Genomic DNA, 19,636 nt, shown 5'->3' with positions numbered 1-19,636 from the left:
TGTGAAAATTCTTTTGGCAGGATAATCGAAGATGTGAAAACCATTAGTGGCCAGGCATGGTGGTTCATGCCCGTAATCTCAGCACTTTGGGAGGCTGAGGCAGGAGGACTGCTTGAGGCCAGGAATTCAAAAGCAGCCTGAGCGACAAAATGAGACTCTGTCTCTACCAAAAAAAAAAAAAAAAAAAAAAAAAAAAAAAAAATTAGTGATATTCATTTAGAAAATTAGCAAATGACTGCCGGGCGCAGTGGCTCACAACTGTAATCCCAGCACTGTGGGAGGCTAAGGCAGGCAGATCACCTGAGGTTGGAAGTTCGAGACCAGCCTTACCAACATGGAGAAAACTTGTCTCTACTAAAAATACAAAATTAGCTGGGAGTGGTGGCAGGCGCCTGTAGTCCCAGCTACTCGGGAGGCTGAGGCAGGAGAATCGCTTGAACCCTGGAGGTGGAGGTTGCAGTGAGCCGAGATCGCGCCATTGCACTCCAGCCTGGCAACAAGAATGAGACTCCGTCTCAAAAAAAAAGAAAAAAGAAAGAAAGAAAGCCGGGCATGCTGGCTGACACCTGTAATTCCAGCACTTTGGGAGGCTGAGGTGGGTGGATCACCTGGGGTCAGAAGTTCAAGACCAGCCTGGTCAACATGGTGAAACCCCGTCTCTACTAAATATACAAAAATTAGCCGGGCGTGGTGGTGGGTGCCTGTAATCCCAGCTACTCAGGAGGCTGAGGCAGGAGAATCACTTGAACCCGGGAGGAAGAGGTTGCAGTGAGCCAAGATCACGCCACTGTGCTCCAGCCTGGCAACAAGAGCAAAACTTCATTCCAAGAAAAAAAAAAGAAAAAAGAAAATTAGCAAATGATAACAAAAAATGAATCAACCCAGTGAAAAATAACTCTGTAAAACAAACCAACTTACCAACTCGAGCCCAAAACCACCTTATAGAACAAATGAAATGTAGTCATACTATAGCATTGAACATTGATTTTTTTTTTTTTTGAGATGGAGTCTCACTGTGTTGCCCAGGCTGGAGTGCAGTGGCGTGATAGCAGGTCACTGCAACCTCTGCCTCCTGGCTTCAAGCAATTCTCCCGCCTCAGCCTCCCGAGTAGCTGGGATTATAGGCAGACACCACCATGCCTGACTAGTTTTTGTATTTTCAGTAGAGACAGGGTTTCACCATGTTGGCTAGGCTGGTCTCGAACTCCTGACCTCAAGTAATCCACCTGCCTTGGCCTCCCAAAGTAATCCTGGGATTACAGGTGTAAGTCACCGTGCCCAGGCAACATTGAATATTTACATAGCCAGTTATGCAAATGTATTAACATCAACATCAAAAAATAGGTAAATCAATTCAATCCATTTTTCTCCTGCTCAAAGTGCTTAAACAGCTTTTCCAGCAATTTCCCACCCCTGTTACAGATCTCCAACTTCATCTCATGGCACTCTCTCTACCTCTCTCACTACCTGCTGGCCCATCAGCCTTCCCTGGGACTTCAAACAAATCAAGATCCTTTGTGCTTGCAGTTCCCTCTGTCTGGAACCTCACCTCACACTCACCTGGCTGGCTCGTTCTCAGTTCTGTCTCAGTTCAAATAAAACCTCTTCATAAAGGCCTTCTCCCACCTCCCAGCCAACAACCAGCCACGCTCCAATGCATCACCTGGTTTATTTGCTTCGTAGCTTTTATACTAGCCTATAATTCCCTTGAGAATGTGTTAGTTCGCTTTAGAATTGTCCCCTTCTGGGCCAGGCATGGTGGCTCACGCCTGTAATCCCAGCACTTTGGGAGGCCGAGGTGGGCAGATCACGAGGTCAAGAGATCGAGACCATCCTGGCTAACACTGTGAAACCCCGTCTCTACTAAAAATACAAAAAATTAGCCGGCTGTGGTGGCACGCGCCTGTAGTTTCAGCTACTCAGGAAGCTGAGGCAGGAGAATCGCTTGAACCCAGGAGGCAGAGGTTGCAGTGAGCCGAGATCACACCACTGCACTCCAGCCTGGGTGACAGAGACTCCATCTCTAAATAAATAAATAAATAAAAATACAAAAATTAGCCAGGCGTGGTGGCAGGTGCCTGTAATCCCAGCTACTTGGGAAGCTGAGACAGGAGAATTGCTTGAACTGGGAGGCAGAGGTTGCAGTGAGCCGAGATCGTGCCATTGCACTCCAGTCTGGGCAACAGAGTAAGACTTCGTCTCAAAAAAAAAAAAAAAAAAAAAAAATTGTTCCCTTCTGCTACTATGTAAGCACCAGGAACGTAGGAACATTCAGTATCTCCAGCAGCTAGAACAGTGCCTGGTCCATAGGTACTGTCTTTTCACTCTTTTGGGGCTCTTGGCATTTCCTGCAATGAAACTGGTACCACTTTTTTTGTTTGAGACTGTAACCCAGACTAAAATGCAGTGGCACAATCATAGCTCACTGTGGCCTTGACATCCTAGGCTCAAATGATCCTCCCACCTCAGCCTCCCCTGAGTAGCTGGGACTAGAGGCACACACCACCACACCCAGCTAAGTTTAAAAGTGTTTTTGTAGAGATGGGGTCTTGCTACGTTGCCTAGGCTGGTCCCTGGCTTCAGGCCGGGCACGGTGGTCTGTAATCCCAGCACTTTGGGAGGCTGAGGCAGGCGGATCATTTGAGGTCAGGAGTTTAAGACCAGCCTGACCAACATGGTGAAACCCTGTCTCTACTAAAAATACAAAAAAAATTAGCCAGGCGTGGTGGCACAGGCCTGTAATCCCAGCTATTTTGGAAGCTGAGGAAGGAGAATGGCTTGAACCCGGGAGGCTGAGGTTGCATTGAGACAAGATCACAGCACTACACAGCATCCTGGGTGACAGAGCAAGACTCTGTCAAAAAAAAAAAGAAAAAAGAAAGGAAAAAAAGAAAGAAGGAAAGCAAGAAAGAAAGCAAGAAAGGAAGGAAGGAAGGAAGGAAGGAAGGAAGGAAGGAAGGAAGGAAGGAAGGAAGGAAGGAAGGAAAAAGAAAAGAGAAAGAAAAGGAAGAAAGAAAAGAAAGAAAAAAAGAAGAAGGCCGGGCGCGGTGGCTCAAGCCTGTAATCCCAGCACTTTGGGAGGCCGAGACGGGCGGATCACAAGGTCAGGAGATCGAGACCATCCTGGCTAACACAGTGAAACCCTGTCTCTACTAAAAAATGCAAAAAAACTAGCCGGGCGGGTTGGCGGGCGCCTGTAGTCCCAGCTACTCGGGAGGCTGAGGTAGGAGAATGGAGTAAACCCGGGAGGCGGAGCTTGCAGTGAGCTGAGATCCGGCCACTGCACCCCAGCCTGGGCGACAGAGCAAGACTCCGTCTCAAAAAAAAAAAAAGAAAAGAAAAGAAAAAAAGAAAAAAGAAGAAAACTCCTGGTTTTTCAAGTGATCCTCCTGCCTTGGCCTCCCAAAGTCCTGGGATTACAGGCATGAGCCACTGCGCCTGACCCTATTTCCTTTTAGGAGGAAGTGTAGGAAGGCTTTTCAGAAGAGGTGGCCTTGAAACGGGGCTCTGCAGGATGGGTGGCATTTGGATTTGGATGTGCACAGAACGGGGCAGGCATTCCAGATGGAGGGAACTGAGGAAGCAAAGGTTGGGAGGGAAGAGTCCAGAACATCTGTCTGGACTTCAGCAAGTGTGTATGGGCACAGGATGGAAAAGCAGGTTGAAAGAAGCCTTCAAAGGGTGTTGGGGACTCTCCGGCCTGAATGAGCTAGGCCGGAGATTCCTAAAAGCCTCTGTCATGACTCCTCCTGAAAAATTTAAGAACAAATATTCTGAATTATAGCAGCACCTTTTCTCCCAGTAGCAGAAGGATGTGCTGCAGGCATGGCCTGCTCGCCTGGCCCAATCCATCCATCCTGTCATTAAACCTTTATTGGCTTGCACTGGAAAAACACCTTTGATTTGAAAAGACTCAGGCATTCCATCTCTTGGGAAGATAGGCTCATAAAGGGCAAGTCACTGTGGCACAGTGGCTGATGCCTGTAACCCCAGCACTTTGGGAGTCTGAGGCAGCAGGATCACTTGAGTCCACGAGCTCGAGGCTGCAATGAGCTGTGATTACATCACTGTACTCCAGCCTGGCCAACATGGTGAGACCCCATCTCTAACAAAAATACAAAAATTAGCCAAGCATGGTGGCGTGTGCCTGTAGTCCCAGCTACTCAGGAGGCTGAGGCAGGAGAATCACTTGAACGGAGGTTGCAGTGAGCTGAGATCATGCCACTGCACTCCAGCCTGGGTGACACAGCAAGACTCCATCTCAAAAAATAATAATAAAAAAAATAAATAAGTAAACATTAATAATATAGAAAACATCTCACCATGTTGCCCAGGCTAGTGTCAAACTCCTGCACTCAAGCAATCCTCCCGCCTCAGCTTCCCAAAGCCCTAGGATTACAGAAGTGAGCCACCATACCTGGCTCCAAATCTTGGTCTTTTCTGCCTGGATTCTTGTGTTAGTTATTCATCTCCAGTTCCTTGACTTTCAGTATTGTCTAAATGATTGAGACTGCCACATCTGAATGTGTAGCCCTGATTGCTCCTCTAAACCTTAGATTCAAAACTTCATTGCCAACTCACCATGCCTCTTCAACTTGCCTTGCCCTAAACCACACGCCTGAGGCCATACGTGTTCAGTCCTGCCCCTCATCTTTTCCACCCCCAAATCAGTCACCATCCACCCACGGGGTTGCCAAACCCTCAAAATCTGTAAGCCATTCTATCCTTTCTCCCATCCCCCATTCAAAACCAACAAAAACCTCCAGATCTACCTTCAAAATACGTCCCTAAGACATCCACTTCTCTCCATCTTCACCCCCCATCACCTGGCTCAAGTCACCATCATCTCTTGCCTGGACAACAGCAGTAACTCATCCCCCTGGTTCTACTCTTGCCTTCTCCAAATCTTTTTTTTTTTTTTTTTGTGGAGACAGAGTCTCGCTCTGTCACCCAGGCTGGAGTGCAGTGGCGCAATCATAGCTCCCTGCAGCCTCGAACTCCTGGGTTCAAATGATCTGCCCAAAATATGATCACTCTCCTGCTTAAAATCCTCCGAGGCTGGGAGCGGTGGCTCACACTTGTAATCCCAGCACTTTGGGAGGCCAAGGCGGGCAGATCACCTGAGGTCAGGAGTTCGAGGCCAGCCTAACCAACATGGTGAAACCCTGTCTCTACTAAAAATACAAAAATTAGCTGGGCGCGGTGGTGCATGCCTGTAATCCCAGCTACTAGGGAGGCTGAAGCAGGATAATTTATTGAACCCGGGAAGCAGAGGTTGCAGTGAGCTGAGATCACACCACTGCATTTCAGCCTGAGCAACGGAGGGAGACTACGACTACAAAAAAAAAAAATCTAAAATGAAACTCATGGTGAATTGGTCTGATCTGACCTCTTTTTACTTCTCCTACACCGTACACATGCAACCACTCTCTCTTTTGCTCACTACCTTCCTGCCACACTGCAATATGCCAGGCCTTTCCTGCATTAGGCATTGGTTGTTCCCTCTGCCTAGAACTCTATGCCCCTTGATTTGTCCTTAGCTTAAATGTCACTTTCTAAAAGGCAAGTAACAGAAAACCAAACTAAAAGTAGTTTGGCCATTAAAAGGGTTTATTTTCTTATATAGCCAGAGTCCTAAATTAGGGCATTTCTGGAACTTGTACAATAAGTGGCTCAGCAATGTTAGGAAGGATCAAGTTCCTTTCTATCTGGTTGACTTGCCAATTTCAGCCTGCGGACTAGGTTTCCTCTCAATCCTCTCTTCACATACCAACATCTAGAGGTAGAAACATCCTGTGTCTTTTGGGGTTTTGTTTGTTTGTTTGTTTGTTTGTTTTTGAGACAAGGTCTCCATCATCCAGGTTGGAGTGCAGCAGGTTGATCATAGCTCACTATAACAAACACTCCTGGGCTCAAGTGATCCTCCCACCTTAGCCTATGAGTAGCTGGGAATACAGGTGCATGCCACCATGCCTGGCTAATTTTTTTTTAATTTTGTGTAGAGTGTTGCCATGTTGCCAGGGCTGGCCTCAATAGATCCTCCTGCCTCGGCCTCTGAAACTGCTGGGTTTACAGGCGTGAACAACCATGCCCAGCCTCTGTAATTTCTTTAAAGCACTAAGAAGAACATGTCCCAGAAATTTCCAATAGACTTCCTCCAACTTGGCCAGGCAGTGGCTCATACCTGCAATCCCAGCACTTTGGGAGGCCGAGGCGCGCAGATCACGAGGTCAGGAAATCGAGACCTGACCAACATGGTGAAACCCCGTGTCTACTAAAATACAAAAAATTAACCGGGCGTGGTGACGCGTGCCTGTAGTCCCAGATACTCAGGAGGCTGAGGCAGGGGAATCGCTTGAATCCAGGAGGTGGAGGTTGCAGTGAGCCGAGATTGCGCCACTGCACTCCAGCCTGGTGACAGAGTGAGATTCTGGCTCAAAAAAAAAAAAAAAAAAAAAAAAAGACTTCCTCCAACTTACTATCCATAACATGCTCATTCATAAACCAATCAATGGCCAGGGCAATGGGAATACTATGACCAGTCAAGTAGAACAATAAGTGGAGGAGCATGGACTCCCGAACAAAATCAAGATTCTATAAGTGGCCGGACGCAGTGGCTCACGCCTGTAATCCCAACACTTTGGGAGGTAGAAGGGGGAGCATCACTTGAGGTCAGGAGTTCAAGACCAGTCTGGCCAACATGGTAAAACCCCATCTCTACTAAAAATACAAAAATCAGCTGGGTGTGGTGGTGTGCATCTGTAATCCCAGCTACTTGGAAGGCTGAGGCAGGAGAATCACGTGAACCCAGGAGACGGAGGTTGCAGTGAGCAGAGATCACACCACAGCACTCCAGCCTGGGTGACAGAGTGAGACTCCTAAAAAAAAAAAAAAAATCTGCAAGAATAGAAGAGGAGCCAGGCATGGTGATGCTCACCTGTAGTCTTTACACAAGTGAGCTGTGATTATGCCACTGCACTCTAGCCTGGGCAACAGAGCCAGACCCTGTCTCTTCCTCAAAAAAAAAAAAAGACTGGAGAAGAGGAAAAAGAGCAATTAAGTAGGTAACCTACAGTGCTTACTATATATCTTCCTGGACTATGCAATCTAAACATGCCCCCAGTCACTTTTCATAGTATGTATGTAAATATTTATTGAGACAAGGTCTCACTCTGTTGCCCAGGCTGCAGAGCAGTGACGTAATCATGTCTTACTGCAGGCTTGACCTTCCTAGGCTCAGGTGATCCTCCCACCTTAGCCTCCCAACTAGCTGGGACCACAGGTGTGCACCACCATGCCCAGATTTTTTTTTTTTTTGAGACAGGGTCTTGCTTTGTCACCCAGGCTAGAGAACAGTGGCACAATCTCGGCTCACTGCAACCTCCATCTCTCAGGTTCAAGCGATTCTCATGCCTCAGCCTCCCGAGTAGCTGGGACTACAGGCGTGCACCACCACACTCAGCTAAGTTTGTGTTTATTAATTTAATAGAGACAGGGTTTCACCATATTGCCCAGGCTGGTCTTGACAAACTCCTGACCTCAAGTGATCCACCCACCTTGCCCTCCCAAAGTGCTAGGATTACAAACGTGAGCCACTATGCCCAGCCTTTCATAGTATTTAAAATACAGTCACATTTTTTTTTCATAATATTTATCGCCATTTCAGGCAATACATCATAGCATCTAACAACAGACTGTGAAGCCAAACTGCCTGGATTTGACGCCGGCTCTACCACTTTACTAGCTGTCAAGTTATTTAACCTCTCAGTTTCCTTATCTTTAAAATGGGGATGACAACAATATTACCTACCATATCGGGTTGTTGTGAGGATTAAATCAGTTGCTATGAGGATAAATATGTAAAATGCTTAAAACAGCTACCCCAGTTCCAGTTCATTCCTGAGGTCTCACTGTATTCTAAAGACACTCTTGTATCCTTAAAATAAATTCCTTTTGGCCGGTGGGGGTGGCTCATGCCTGTAATTCCAGCTCTTCAGGAGGCCGAAGCAGGAGGATTGCTAGAGCCCAATCCAGCAGTCCTGGTTCAAGACCGGCCTAGGCAACATGGTGAAACCCTGTCTCTACAAAAACTTAAAAAAATAAAAATAATAGATTTTTTTTTCTCGCTAAAATCAGTTTAAACTTGTTTCTGTTGCATGTATCCAATTTTGACTGCTGGATAATATCATTTGTATAAATATACCTCCATGTACCCATTCTTCCGTTGATAGTCATTTTATTTTCAATTGTTTTCACTCTTAGAAACAAAACTGTAATGAACTTCTTGCATGTGTCTCTCTGCACATATTCATTAGTTTCTCTAGGGCATATACCTAGAATTGCAATTGTCACAGCCTTGGGATTTTAATTTCCAAAATCTGACTCTGCCTTTTCCTGCACTTTCTTACGCTTTCACTTCCACCAAGCTGGAAGCCTCTTTAAACATGTGGAAATCAGAGATAGTAGCCCTAATAAGGGTACAATAATAAATCATTCTTTACAAGACTACACCTGTTCTAGGGTTTCATAAAGATCTCTGCTTCTCCCATGGCCAATAATTCAGTGGTTCTGATTTGAAAGCAGCAACTCTGTGACTCGCCACCTCGCATATTCCCAGGTGTGAGTGAGCCTGGAGTTCCAGTGTGTGGGGTGGAGGAGGTGCTCGGGACCCATGAGGCTGGAGAGGCCGGCACAGGCCAGACCATAACAGGCCACGTGTTTCAGGGCAATGTACTCTGCGCTGGGGCCTATTACTTTCCTTAGGACAGGAATGGGGCGCCCCCCATCCTTTCAACCACAGGACACAGCGATGGCAGGGAGCTGAAGTCCTACTGTGGCCTGATCTTACTCCACTCTTCCCCTTCAATCCCATCCAAATAGTGGGGGGGTTGGCCTCGAAGGTTCTCAATGTCCTTAAGCCCTGAGAGATTTAATATCTATGCATAGGACCTTTCATTTATAGGGTTTTCCACCTGGCAGGCCCTCTTCTGCCGCCATTTCGCTTTGGCGCCCTCTGGAGCCCATAAAAGAAGTGACGCGCCTGCGCTTCCCGCGTCCTCTGCTCTTCGTCTCTTCCCCGAGTCGAATTGGTACCTATACCTTTAAGACGCAGGGCCTAGCGGAAGAATTCCAGGGCCTAAGACTAGAGCGCGCGCTTGAAGCTCCCTCAGATTGGTCCAGTGAGGGAAGGGGCGGGCTGTAGCAAACTCCACAAAAGTCACTGGTCTCTTTACTCAGGCTCCGCCCCGTGAGGCAAAAGAGAACGCCCGTAATTGGTCAGAGCTCTGGAGGCGGGGCTTCCAGCGTGGCGCGTGGGTTTCCGTGCAGTCGCGGCTGCAGCGGGTGGGCGGCATGTCTGTGGCCGGTGGGGAGATTCGTGGAGACACGGCGGGAGAGGACACTGCTGCTCCCGGCCGGTTCAGCTTCAGCCCGGAGCCCACGCTTGAGGACATGTAAGCAGGCCTGGCCCAGCTCGGGGTGGGGAAGTCGCCCCTTTCTCCCGCGTTTTGGGGCGGGTTCCTGCATGTGGTCGGGAAGCGGGCTGGCAGCGGGGCTCGGGTCCTGGCTCTGCGGGCTGTCCCTGGGCGAGCCTTCTTGCCTCATCTGCAAAATGGGCGCAGCGGTGCACACCTGAGGCAAGGGAAATTGGGTCGTGGCCCCGAGTGATCACTAGGAACGCCCTTCAGCCTAGCCCTGGGAAGATACCGGCACCCGATACCGCCTCTGCTCTCCAGGCGCCGGGCGTACGAGAGGGGCAAATGGTGTGCTGAGAGGTGGGAGAGGTTATTTCTTGCTGGAGGAGGTCAAGAAAAGCTTCTTAGAGGAAGGGCCTGTGGAACTGCCTTCTGTAAGAGAAATTGGATTTTGATGTGCGGCGATTCCAGGCGGAGGAAAGAAACTGCAGAAGTAGCAGCAGGAGATGGAATAATGAAGAGGGTTTTGTTACATTTGGCAAGATGTTAAGGGCAGCTCAGGGGCACGCCCATTTTATAGATGAGGGAACCAAGTTCCGGAAAGAGGAAATGACCTGCACAATACCATCCAATGAATTAGTTGCAGAATCTCCTGGTCCCAGGCCCCCATTACATACTACTGGGGTAGCTGCCTCTGGGCCCTGCATCACTCTCTAACCCTGAGACTTGGACTTACACGCCTTTGTCCTGTTTCAGTCGCCGCCTCCATGCCGAGTTTGCTGCAGAACGAGACTGGGAACAGTTCCATCAGCCTCGGAACCTCCTCCTGGCCTTGGTCGGGGAAGTGGGGGAGCTCGCAGAACTCTTGTAAGTAGATGGAAAGCTTCCTGGTAGAGTCTGAGTTGTGGGGGAGGGGAGGGGAGTATTTATTTGGTCTTCAAACATTCATGGGTTCAATTTCCTCTCCTCATTGCAAGGCTCTTTGCTGTTGTCGGGGATGCAGAAAGGACTCACGGGTCCCTGCCCTCTAGGGGCACCCAGCCTCCTGGAAGACAGAGGTGTGAGGTGTGAAAGCAGCAGGGTAGGTCCCATCTAGGAAGAAGTAGTGGCAACAACCCTTTTCCTTTTTTTTTTTTTTTTTGAGACAGAGTCTCTGTCGCCCAGGCTGGAGTGCAGTGGCTTGATCTCGGCTCACTGCAACATCGATCTCCTGGGTTTAAACAATTCTGCCTCAGCCTCCTGAGTAGCTGGGACTACAGACGCCTGGCTAATTTTTGTATTTTTAGTGGTTCCACCATATTGGTCAGGCTAGTCTCGAACTCCTGACCTCAGGTGATCCACCTGCCTTGATCTCCCAAAGTGCTGGGATTACAAGGGTGAGCCACCACGCCCGGCCCAACAACCCTTTTCCTCTGCCTCTGGGGCTGAAAGGAAGGTATTCCGTAGAGGACCTGCCTGTGGCATTCCAGACATGGGAAATACATTTGCAGGGGCAGTGAGGCAAGATAGGGCAAGTTCAATTCAGGGAGAATCTGACGCTCCTTCAGTGTAATCTTCTTGGGAAAAATCAGGGATTTGGGATCTGTTTTTTCTGATGTGTCCCAAGTGCCCAGTGCATAGTAGGCACTCAACAGGCATGTGTTGGATGAGTGATAGGGCTGTGGAGGAGAGGGGTGGGAGATGAACCCATGAAGATAGGATTAGGGCTAGAGCGTGATGGAGAGTTTGGACAGAAGACCTGACCAGAGGTGAGTGTTGGAAAGATCACTGTGTCTACAGGATGGATTGGATGGATCACTGAGAGAATGGGGCAGGGTACACCTAGACCAGGCAAGAGGCGATGAGCCCTAGACCAGGACAGTCATTTTTTTAAGAGAAAGGGTCTCACTTTGTTGCCGAGGCTGGAGTGTAGTGATGTGATCATAGCTCACTGCAGCCCAAGGAGCTCAAACGATCCTCCTACCTCAGCCTCCCGAGTAGCTGGATCTACAGGCGTGCGCCACTACCCAGCCTGGCTAATTTTTATTTTTTATAGAGGTGGGATATCTCGCTGTTGTTGCCCAGGCTGGTCTCAAACTCCTAGTCTCAAGTGATTCACTTGCCTCACCCTCCCACAGCACTGGGGTTACAGGTTGAACCACTGCACATGACCTCATGACAGATGTATGAACATCACCTATGTGCTAGGTCTTCTAGAATGGAGATATGGCCTGGAACAAGGCAGAAAGGTTTCCGCCTTCACAGTGGAAGGAGATTGACAGTACATCAGTAATCTCATATTAGAAGATGTGGAATTATGACGAGTTCTATGAGGAAAAGAACACAACGTGATAACCCATTCTGGCCAACATGGTGAAACCCAGCCTGGACAATACCCAGTAGAGACACCCAGCTATTCTCTACTAAAAATACAAAACTTAGCCAGGCATGGTGGCGGGCATCTGTAATCCCAGCTACTCAAGAGGCTGAGGCACAAGAATCGCTTAAACCCGGGAGTCAGAGAGTGCAGTTAGCCAAGATCGCACCACTGCACTCCAGCCTGGGCGACAGAGCAAGACTCTGTCTTAAAAAAACAAAAAAGGGCCGGGTGCGGTGACTCACGCCTGTAATCCCAGCATTTTGGGAGGCCAAGGCGGGCAGATCACTTGAGGTCAGGAGTTTAAGACCAGCCTGGCCAACATGGTGAAACCCTGTCTTTACTAAAAAATACAACCATTAGCTGGGCATGGTGGCATGCCCCTGTAGTCCCAGCTCCTCTGGAGGCTGAGGCAGGAGAATCGTTTGAACCCCGGAGGCGGAGGTTGCAGTAAGTCAAGATTGTACCACTGCATTCCAGCCAGGGCGACAGAGCAAAACTCCATCTCAAAAAACAAAACAAAACAAAAAAGACCAGCCTGGCCAACATGCCAAAACCCTGTCTCTACTAAAAATGCAAAAATTAGCCAGGTGTGGTTGCAGGCGCCTATAATCCCAGCTACTTGGGAGGCTGAGGCAGAGATGGCAGTGAGCCGAGATCACACCATTGCACTCCAGCTTGGGCGACGAGACTCTGTCTCAAAAAAAAAAAAAAAAAAAAAAAAAAAACCGCCGGGCACTGTGGCTTATGCCTGTAATCCCAGCATTTCAGGAGGTCGAGGCAGGTGGATCATGAAGTCAGGAGATCAAGACCATCCTGGCTAACACGGTGAAACCCCATCTCTACTAAAAATACAAAAGAATTAGCCAGGCGTGGTGGCGGGCCCCTATAGTCCCAGCTACTCAGAAGGCTGAGGCAGGAGACTGGCGTGAACCCAGGAGGCGGAACTTGCACAGTGAGCCGAGATCGCACCACTGCACTCCAGCCTGGGTGACAGAGCGAGACTGTCTTAAAAAAAACCACAAGGTGACGAGCCAGGAGGTGACATCTAGGCTGAGCCCTAAATAACAGGAAGAAGCTAGCCCGGGGAATGCTGGGGGATGGGGAAGCATTCAAGGCAGAGGGAGTAGTGAGTGCAAAGGCCCTGTGACAGCTTGACCTGTGTGCAAGGCAGAACAAGCCAGAGTGGCCTTAGGTGGGGAGTGAGAGTGGTGGGCAGGGGCATTGGAAAAGGCAGGCATCAGCCCATGCAGCACAGGAGGGCTTTGTCGGGAGTTTAGATTATATTCTAAGCACAGTTTGGATTTTAGCAGAGAAGGGGAAAAATGTAATTTGTGGGGTTTTTTGTTTGTTTGTTTTCAGACGGAGTTCTGCTCTTGTTGCCCAGTCTGGAGTGTGATGGCGTGAGGGCATGATATCAGGTCACTGCAACCTCCGCCTCCCAGGTTCAAGCGATTCTCCTGCCTCAGGCTCCCCAGTAGCTGAGATTACAGGCATGTGCCACCACGCCTGGCTACTTTGTATTTTCAGTAGAGATGGGGTTTCACCATGTTGGCCAGGAGATTCTCGAATTCCTGACCTCAGGTGATCTACCCACCTCAGCCTCCCAAAGTGCTGGGATTACAGGCATAAGCCACACCACCCAGCAGATTTTTGTTTTGTTTTGTTTTTGTTTTTGTTTTTTTGAGATGGAGTCTTGATCTGTCGCCCAGGCTGGAATGCAGTGGTGCGATCTCAGCTCACTGAAACCTCTGCTTCCCGGTTCAAGAATTTATCTGCCTCAGCCTCCTGAGTACCTGGGATTATAGGTGCCCACCACCACACCCAACTAATTTTTTTGTTTATTTAATAGAGACGGGGTTTCACTGTCTTCGCCAGGCTGGTCTTGAACTCCTGACCTCGTAATCCACCCGCTTCAGCTTCCCAAAGTGCTGGGATTACAGGCGTCAGCCACTGCGCCCGGCCTGATTTGTGATTTTAAAAGATGGTCTGTGCTGGGTGCGGTGGCTCATGTCTGTAATCCCAGCACTTTGAGAGGCCAAGGAGGGCAGATCACCTGAGATCAGGAGTTCGAGACCAGCCTGGCCAATATGGCAAAACCCTGTCTCTCCTAGAAAAACAAAATTAGGCCAGGCGCGGTGGCTCAAGCCTGTAATCCCAGCACTTTGGGAGGCCGAGACGGGCGGATCACGAGGTCAGGAGTTCGAGACCATCCTGGCTAACACGGTGAAACCCCGTCTCTACTAAAAAATACAAAAAACTAGCCGGGCGAGGTGGCGGGCGCCTGTAGTCCCGGCTACTCGGGAGGCTGAGGCAGGAGAATGGCGTAAAAACCCGGGAGGCAGAGCTTGCAGTGAGCTGAGATCCGGCCACTGCACTCCAGCCTGGGCGACACAGCGAGACTCCGTCTCAAAAAAAAAAAAGAAAAACAAAATTAGCTGGGCATGGCAGCACATGCCTGTAATCCCAGCCACTCGGAAGGCTGAGGCAGGAGAATCGCTTGAACCCAGGAGGTGGAGGTTGCAGTGAGATCGCGCCATTGCACTCCACTCCAGCCTGGGTGACAGAGTGAGACTCTGTCTCAAAAAAAAGAAAAGATGGTCTGGGCAGGAGTAAAAGATGAGTTAGCAGGGAGATGAGTGGGGAGGCTTCTGCAGTGGTCCAGGTCCAAGGTTTGGTCTGGGGTGGTGATGGCTAGGGCTGGGGAGAATTAGAATTGGGCCTCAAAGCTTTGTCTCAACAAATGAAATGTCCTTTTGGCCACTTGTTGGCCCAGGGAGAGACACAGACATCTTGGTATCATCTGTTGGGCTCTCTTCCCCACCTGACTCTTCCCAGGGCCCAGATGGGTTGGGTCATCATTGGAGGTGGGTGTTATTACTGCAAAGACTGGCAGAGCCCATTGTCCCAGGTTACATCTGAGTGTGTGTCTGTCTGTGTTCTGCCCCTAGTCAGTGGAAAACCGATGGGGAACCTGGCCCCCAAGGCTGGTCCCCCAGGGAACGGTTAGCCCTTCAAGAGGAGCTTAGTGACGTCCTCATCTACCTGGTGGCATTAGCAGCCCGCTGCCGTGTGGATCTGCCGCTAGCAGTGCTCTCCAAAATGGACATCAACCGGCGACGCTACCCAGCCCATCTGGCCCGCAGCTCTTCCCGCAAGTATACAGAATTGCCCCATGGTGCCATCTCTGAAGACCAGGCTGTGGGGCCTGCGGACCTTCCCTGTGACTCCACGGGCCAGACCTCAACCTAGAAAGGTGGCCACAGGACTTGCAACTCAGGGTGGTGTCTGAAGAGCAGAGGGTGGCCCGGCCCTGGAGCCATTTTCTAGTCTTTTCCAAATAGATCATGGGCCTGAGGTCTCCACTTCTTGAGGTCTGAGGCCCAGCAACCTCTAGAAGGTAGCCTCCTGGTATTTGCTCTCCCAGTAAAATGGTTTTGGGCAATAACTTCTAGATTCTTCCTGGATGGCCAGGGAGGCTCTCTGTCTCTGCCGGTGATGGCGAGGGGACCAGGGGTGCCTCTGAGCCCCATTCTCGTGTTTCCCTGTTTTTACCTTTTGCCTGTAGGGCAGAGAGATCTGGTTTTTGGCAAATTCCCAGTAGGATGTCATGTAAGTTCCTTCCCCCTCCTTTTAGAGATTGGAGGCTATAAGAGTCCAGATGTTGGAGCCAGGCTGTCTGGGTTCAGATGCCATCTTTGACACTTGCAAGCTGGATGACATTACTCAAATTAATCTTTGTGCACTTCAGCTTCCTTGTCTATAAAATAAAAAGAATAGTACCTGCCCAATAGGGTTGTGAGGTTTCAATGAGTTACGTGAGTGCTCAGGGTGGGGCCTGGCACGTAGTAAAGGGTAAGTTTGCGGTTATTGTTATTACCTGTTTTCCTTTTTTTTTTTTTTTAAAGACAGAATCCCACTTTTGTTGGCCTGGCTGGAGTGCAGCGGTGTGATCTCGGCTCTCTGCAACCTCTGCCTCCTGAGTTCAAGTGAATCTCATGCCTTAGCCTCCCAGCAGCTGGGATTACAGGCGCCCACCATCACGCCCAGTTTTTTTTTTGTTTTATTTTTTTGAGATGGAGTCTCACTCTTTCTCCCAGGCTGGAGTGCAGTGGTGCGATCTCAGCTCACTGCAAGCTCTGCCTTCTGGGTTCACACCATTCTCCTGCCTCAACCTCCCAAGTAGCTGGGACTACAGGTGCCCGCCACTACGCCCGGCTAATTTTTTGTATTTTTAGTAGAGATGGGGTTTCACCCTGTTGGCCAGGCTGGTCTTGAACTTCTGACCTTAGGTGATCTGCCCGCTTCGGCCTCCCAGAGTGCTGGGATTACAGGCCCGAGCCACCGCGCCCAGCCATTTGCCTTTTTTTATTATTATTATTTAAATATAGTGTTGAAACTGAGTCTCGCTCTGTCACCCAGGCTGGAGTGCAGTGGCGTGATCTCGGCTCACTGCAACCTCTACCTTCTCGGTTCCAGCAATTCTCCTGCCTCAGCCTCCCAAGTAGCTGGGATTACAGGTGCATGCCATCATATCCAGCTAATTTTTGTAATTTTAGTAGAAATGGGGTTTCACTATGTTGGCCAGGCTGGTCTCAATCTCCTGACCTCATGATATGTTCACCTCAGCCTCCCAAAGTGCTGGGACTATAGGCGTGAATCACCGCACCTGGCCTTATTTGCCTTTTTAACTCAACTATCAGGGGCCTAGAGCAGGAAATCAGGGTCAGGTCTCTGATGTGGGGCGAAACAGGGTTTCCTCCTTGGTAGAAGTAAAGGCTACCCACCCTGCCACACCAAGGCCAATTTATTGTTTTTCCTCTCCACCTAAAGATAGTGTTGAGGGTCGAGCGCGGTGGCTCACGCCTGTAATCCCAGCACTTTGGGAGGCCGAGGCAGGTGGATCACCTGATGTCAGGAGTTCGAGACCAACCCAGCCAACATGATGAAACCCCATGTCTACTAAAAATACAAAAATTAGCTGGGCGTGGTAGTGGGTGGCTGTAATCCCAGCTACTCCAGAGGCTGAGGCAGGGAAAATTGCTTGAACCTGGGAGTCAGAGGTTGCAGTGAGCCAAGATCATGCCACTGCACTCCAGCCTGGGCGACAGAGCAAGACTCTGTCTCAAAAAAAAAAAAAAAAGATAGTGTTGAGTGTATAAGATTTGCCTGTTCTGTGACTTTGGGCACATCACTTTTTTCTGAGATACCTCTGACTGCCTCCGTCACAGGGTAGGCTAATGCAGGGGAAAGGACTTTTAAACTACAGTTGACCCTTGAACAGCATGGGTTTGAGCTGCGTGAGTCCACATTTGGTTGAATTTTTTTCAACCAAACATGGTTCAATAATACAGTATTTGTGGGATGCAAAACCCATGTGTGTGGAGGACCAGCTTTTCCTATACGTGGGTTCCGCAGGGCTGACAGGGGCTTGAGTATGCGTGGATTTGTGAACACGGTGGGGTGTGTCCTGGAAATAGTCCCCCACGTATACCAAAGGACATCCGTGCTTTCAGAATCTACAATGATCGCTGATTTGCTGCCTCTCTGAGCCAGTCTGCACATCAGTAAAATGAGGCATTCTCCTTTCCTGGCCTCACTCTCTTACGTTTCTTATCCAGTGACCCCCATTCTTATTTCCCAGGTAAAACAGCGCATCAGATTATGTGCCCAAACCCGCCTTTCTTCTGGCTCTCCAGTGATAATGGGATCCGCATCCTTACGAAGCCCTGATTCCTTCCTCTCCTTAATTGGGTGTCTGCTTTCCCTTCTGTATGATCAGTTTCTCTTCATTAGCCCTTTCTTCCTGTGCAGAAAGCATATATGAGTCCCTTCCCTGTTGACAAAAGTGAAACCATCAAACCTCGAGCAGCCTCTTCAAAGGGTTGGCTGTATTCCCCCACTCTGCTTCCCCACTGTCCCATTTACAACCTGGCCTCCTGGCTGGTTTTCACCCCCCTCCACTGAATCAGCTCTCGCCACTTTCCCCGCCCTCATGACAAATGCAGCGGGCACCAGAGCAGCAGCTGATCGCCTACTCTCCCTGAAACACTTTCCTCTAGATTTCCCAGATAAGATGCTTACCTGGTTTTCTTCCTACCTCTGGCTATTTTTCCTTATTTTTAGTGGAGACAGGGTTTCACCATGTTGCCCAAATTGGTCTTGAACTCCTGGCCTCAAGTGATCCTCCTCCCTTGGCCTCCCAAAGTGCTGGGATTACTGGCGTGAGCCACCGTGCCCAGCCACTTTCAAGACTCTTCTTGAGTGCTTTCTTATGGACATGGTGTCATGGACTCCAGACCTGATATCTCTAAGCTGTTATTGCCAGTCCCCTCCCTCATGCTGACCTAACGTTCAGCATGTCCAGACTGGGGTATAACAATTGCCCCCACTTCAGCTCCTGTCTTGCTCTTCATCCTGCACCCCCATATCAGTGACACTGTCCTGCAGTCACCCAAGCTAAGAAATGAAGTCAGTCCCATCTCCTTTGCCTCAGCTCCAGGTCTACCACTATGAGTTCCAGCTCCCTACGGATGTTAGCTCCATCCTTCCCCTCTAAGCCCTCAAGGCTTTGCTACCTTGGATACTTTAACCTCACTTCCAAAACCTTTTTGTCCCCTCATTCCACCCCAGGGAACATCTGCAAGCTCTACTGACCCTGGAATGCAGCTTTAGGGGCTCTCTCCACACTTCCCCAACCCCAACTTTACCTTCAAGACCCAACTTAAGCATCACCTCTGAGAAGAGCCTATCTTCCCATCATAGCACCAGTTGACACTGGACTGCAAGTGCCTGTTTACTTGTCCCTTGTCTTTGCCATTCATGGGCTGTGGCAAAAATGGACAGAAAGATGGTCCCATCTCCTTTGCCTCAGCCATGGTGAACCATGGTGGCTCATGCCTAATCTCAGCACTTCAAGAGGCAGAGGTGGAAGGGTTGCTTGAGGCTAGGATGGGGAGACCAGCCTGGGCACCATAGCGAGACCCTGTCTCTACATAAATAAATAAATTTTTTTTGTTACTATTTATTTTTATTACTATTTTTATTTTTTATTACTATTTTTTTGAGACAGTCTCACTCTTGTCACCCAGGCTGGAGTGCAGTGGTGTGATCTCGGCTCACTGCAACCTCCACCTCCCATTTCAAGCAATTCTCCTGCCCCAGCCTCCTAAGTAGCTGGGATTACAGGCATCTGCCACTATGCCCGGCTGATTTTTTTTGTTTTTGTTTTTTGTTTTTTTGAGATGGAGTCTCACTCTGTCTCAGCCTTCTGAGTAGCTGGGATTACAGGCCAATTAATTTTTGCATTTTTAGTAGAGACAGGGTTTCACCATGTTGGCCAGGCTGGTCTCGAACTCCTGATCTCAGGTGATCTGCCTGCTTCAGCCTCCCAAAGTGCTGGGATTACAGGCGTGAGCCACCTTGCCCAACCCAAAATAAATTTAAAACAACGCATGGGTTTGGATTTATGATGGGCTGGATTCCCTGGGCCTCTCATAGTACCCCATGCCAGAGCAAACTGTAGCCCCGAACCATTGCCTGGCCTCTATGCCCGTAGGCTGCTGGCACTGAAATGGGTTGCACAGTAGAAAACAAGAAAAAATAAATTTTATAACTTTGGAATTTAACATTTTTTATTTATTTTTGAGACAGCCTTGCTCTGTCGCCCAGCCTGAAGTACAGTGCCACAGTAGTAGCTCACTGCAGCCTCAACCTCCTGTGCTCAAGTGATCCTCCTATCTCAGCCTCCTCATTTGCTGTGACTACAAGTGTGCGTCACCATGCCCAGCTTTTTTTTTTTTTTTTTCCAATAGTGCTGGGATTACAGGCGTGAGTCACCGCGCGCTGGGCTGGGATGTTTTGAGGA

General features: G+C 49.3%; 1 protein-coding gene and 1 non-coding gene across 2 annotated transcripts; both read left to right on the top strand.

Annotated features, from left to right (window-relative positions):
- Nucleotides 1-9,301: 9,301 nt before the first annotated feature.
- Nucleotides 9,302-15,676, top strand: LOC105482916 (dCTP pyrophosphatase 1). Its single transcript, XM_011743383.2, has 3 exons — nt 9,302-9,452; nt 10,170-10,280; nt 14,721-15,676. The coding sequence occupies exons 1-3, from the start codon at nt 9,352-9,354 to the stop codon at nt 15,019-15,021; spliced, it is 513 nt and encodes a 170-aa protein (XP_011741685.1). The 5' UTR covers nt 9,302-9,351; the 3' UTR covers nt 15,022-15,676.
- Nucleotides 15,677-19,221: 3,545 nt separating this feature from the next.
- Nucleotides 19,222-19,357, top strand: LOC112426920 (small nucleolar RNA SNORA42/SNORA80 family). The gene has a single exon (XR_003018308.2). It is a non-coding gene; the product is annotated as a small nucleolar RNA SNORA42/SNORA80 family (small nucleolar RNA).
- Nucleotides 19,358-19,636: the final 279 nt, after the last annotated feature.

This window comes from Macaca nemestrina, chromosome 18 (genome assembly GCF_043159975.1).
Source record: "Macaca nemestrina isolate mMacNem1 chromosome 18, mMacNem.hap1, whole genome shotgun sequence".
NCBI classification, from domain to species: domain Eukaryota; kingdom Metazoa; phylum Chordata; class Mammalia; order Primates; family Cercopithecidae; genus Macaca; species Macaca nemestrina.
This window is presented reverse-complemented; position numbering and strand designations above follow the sequence as displayed.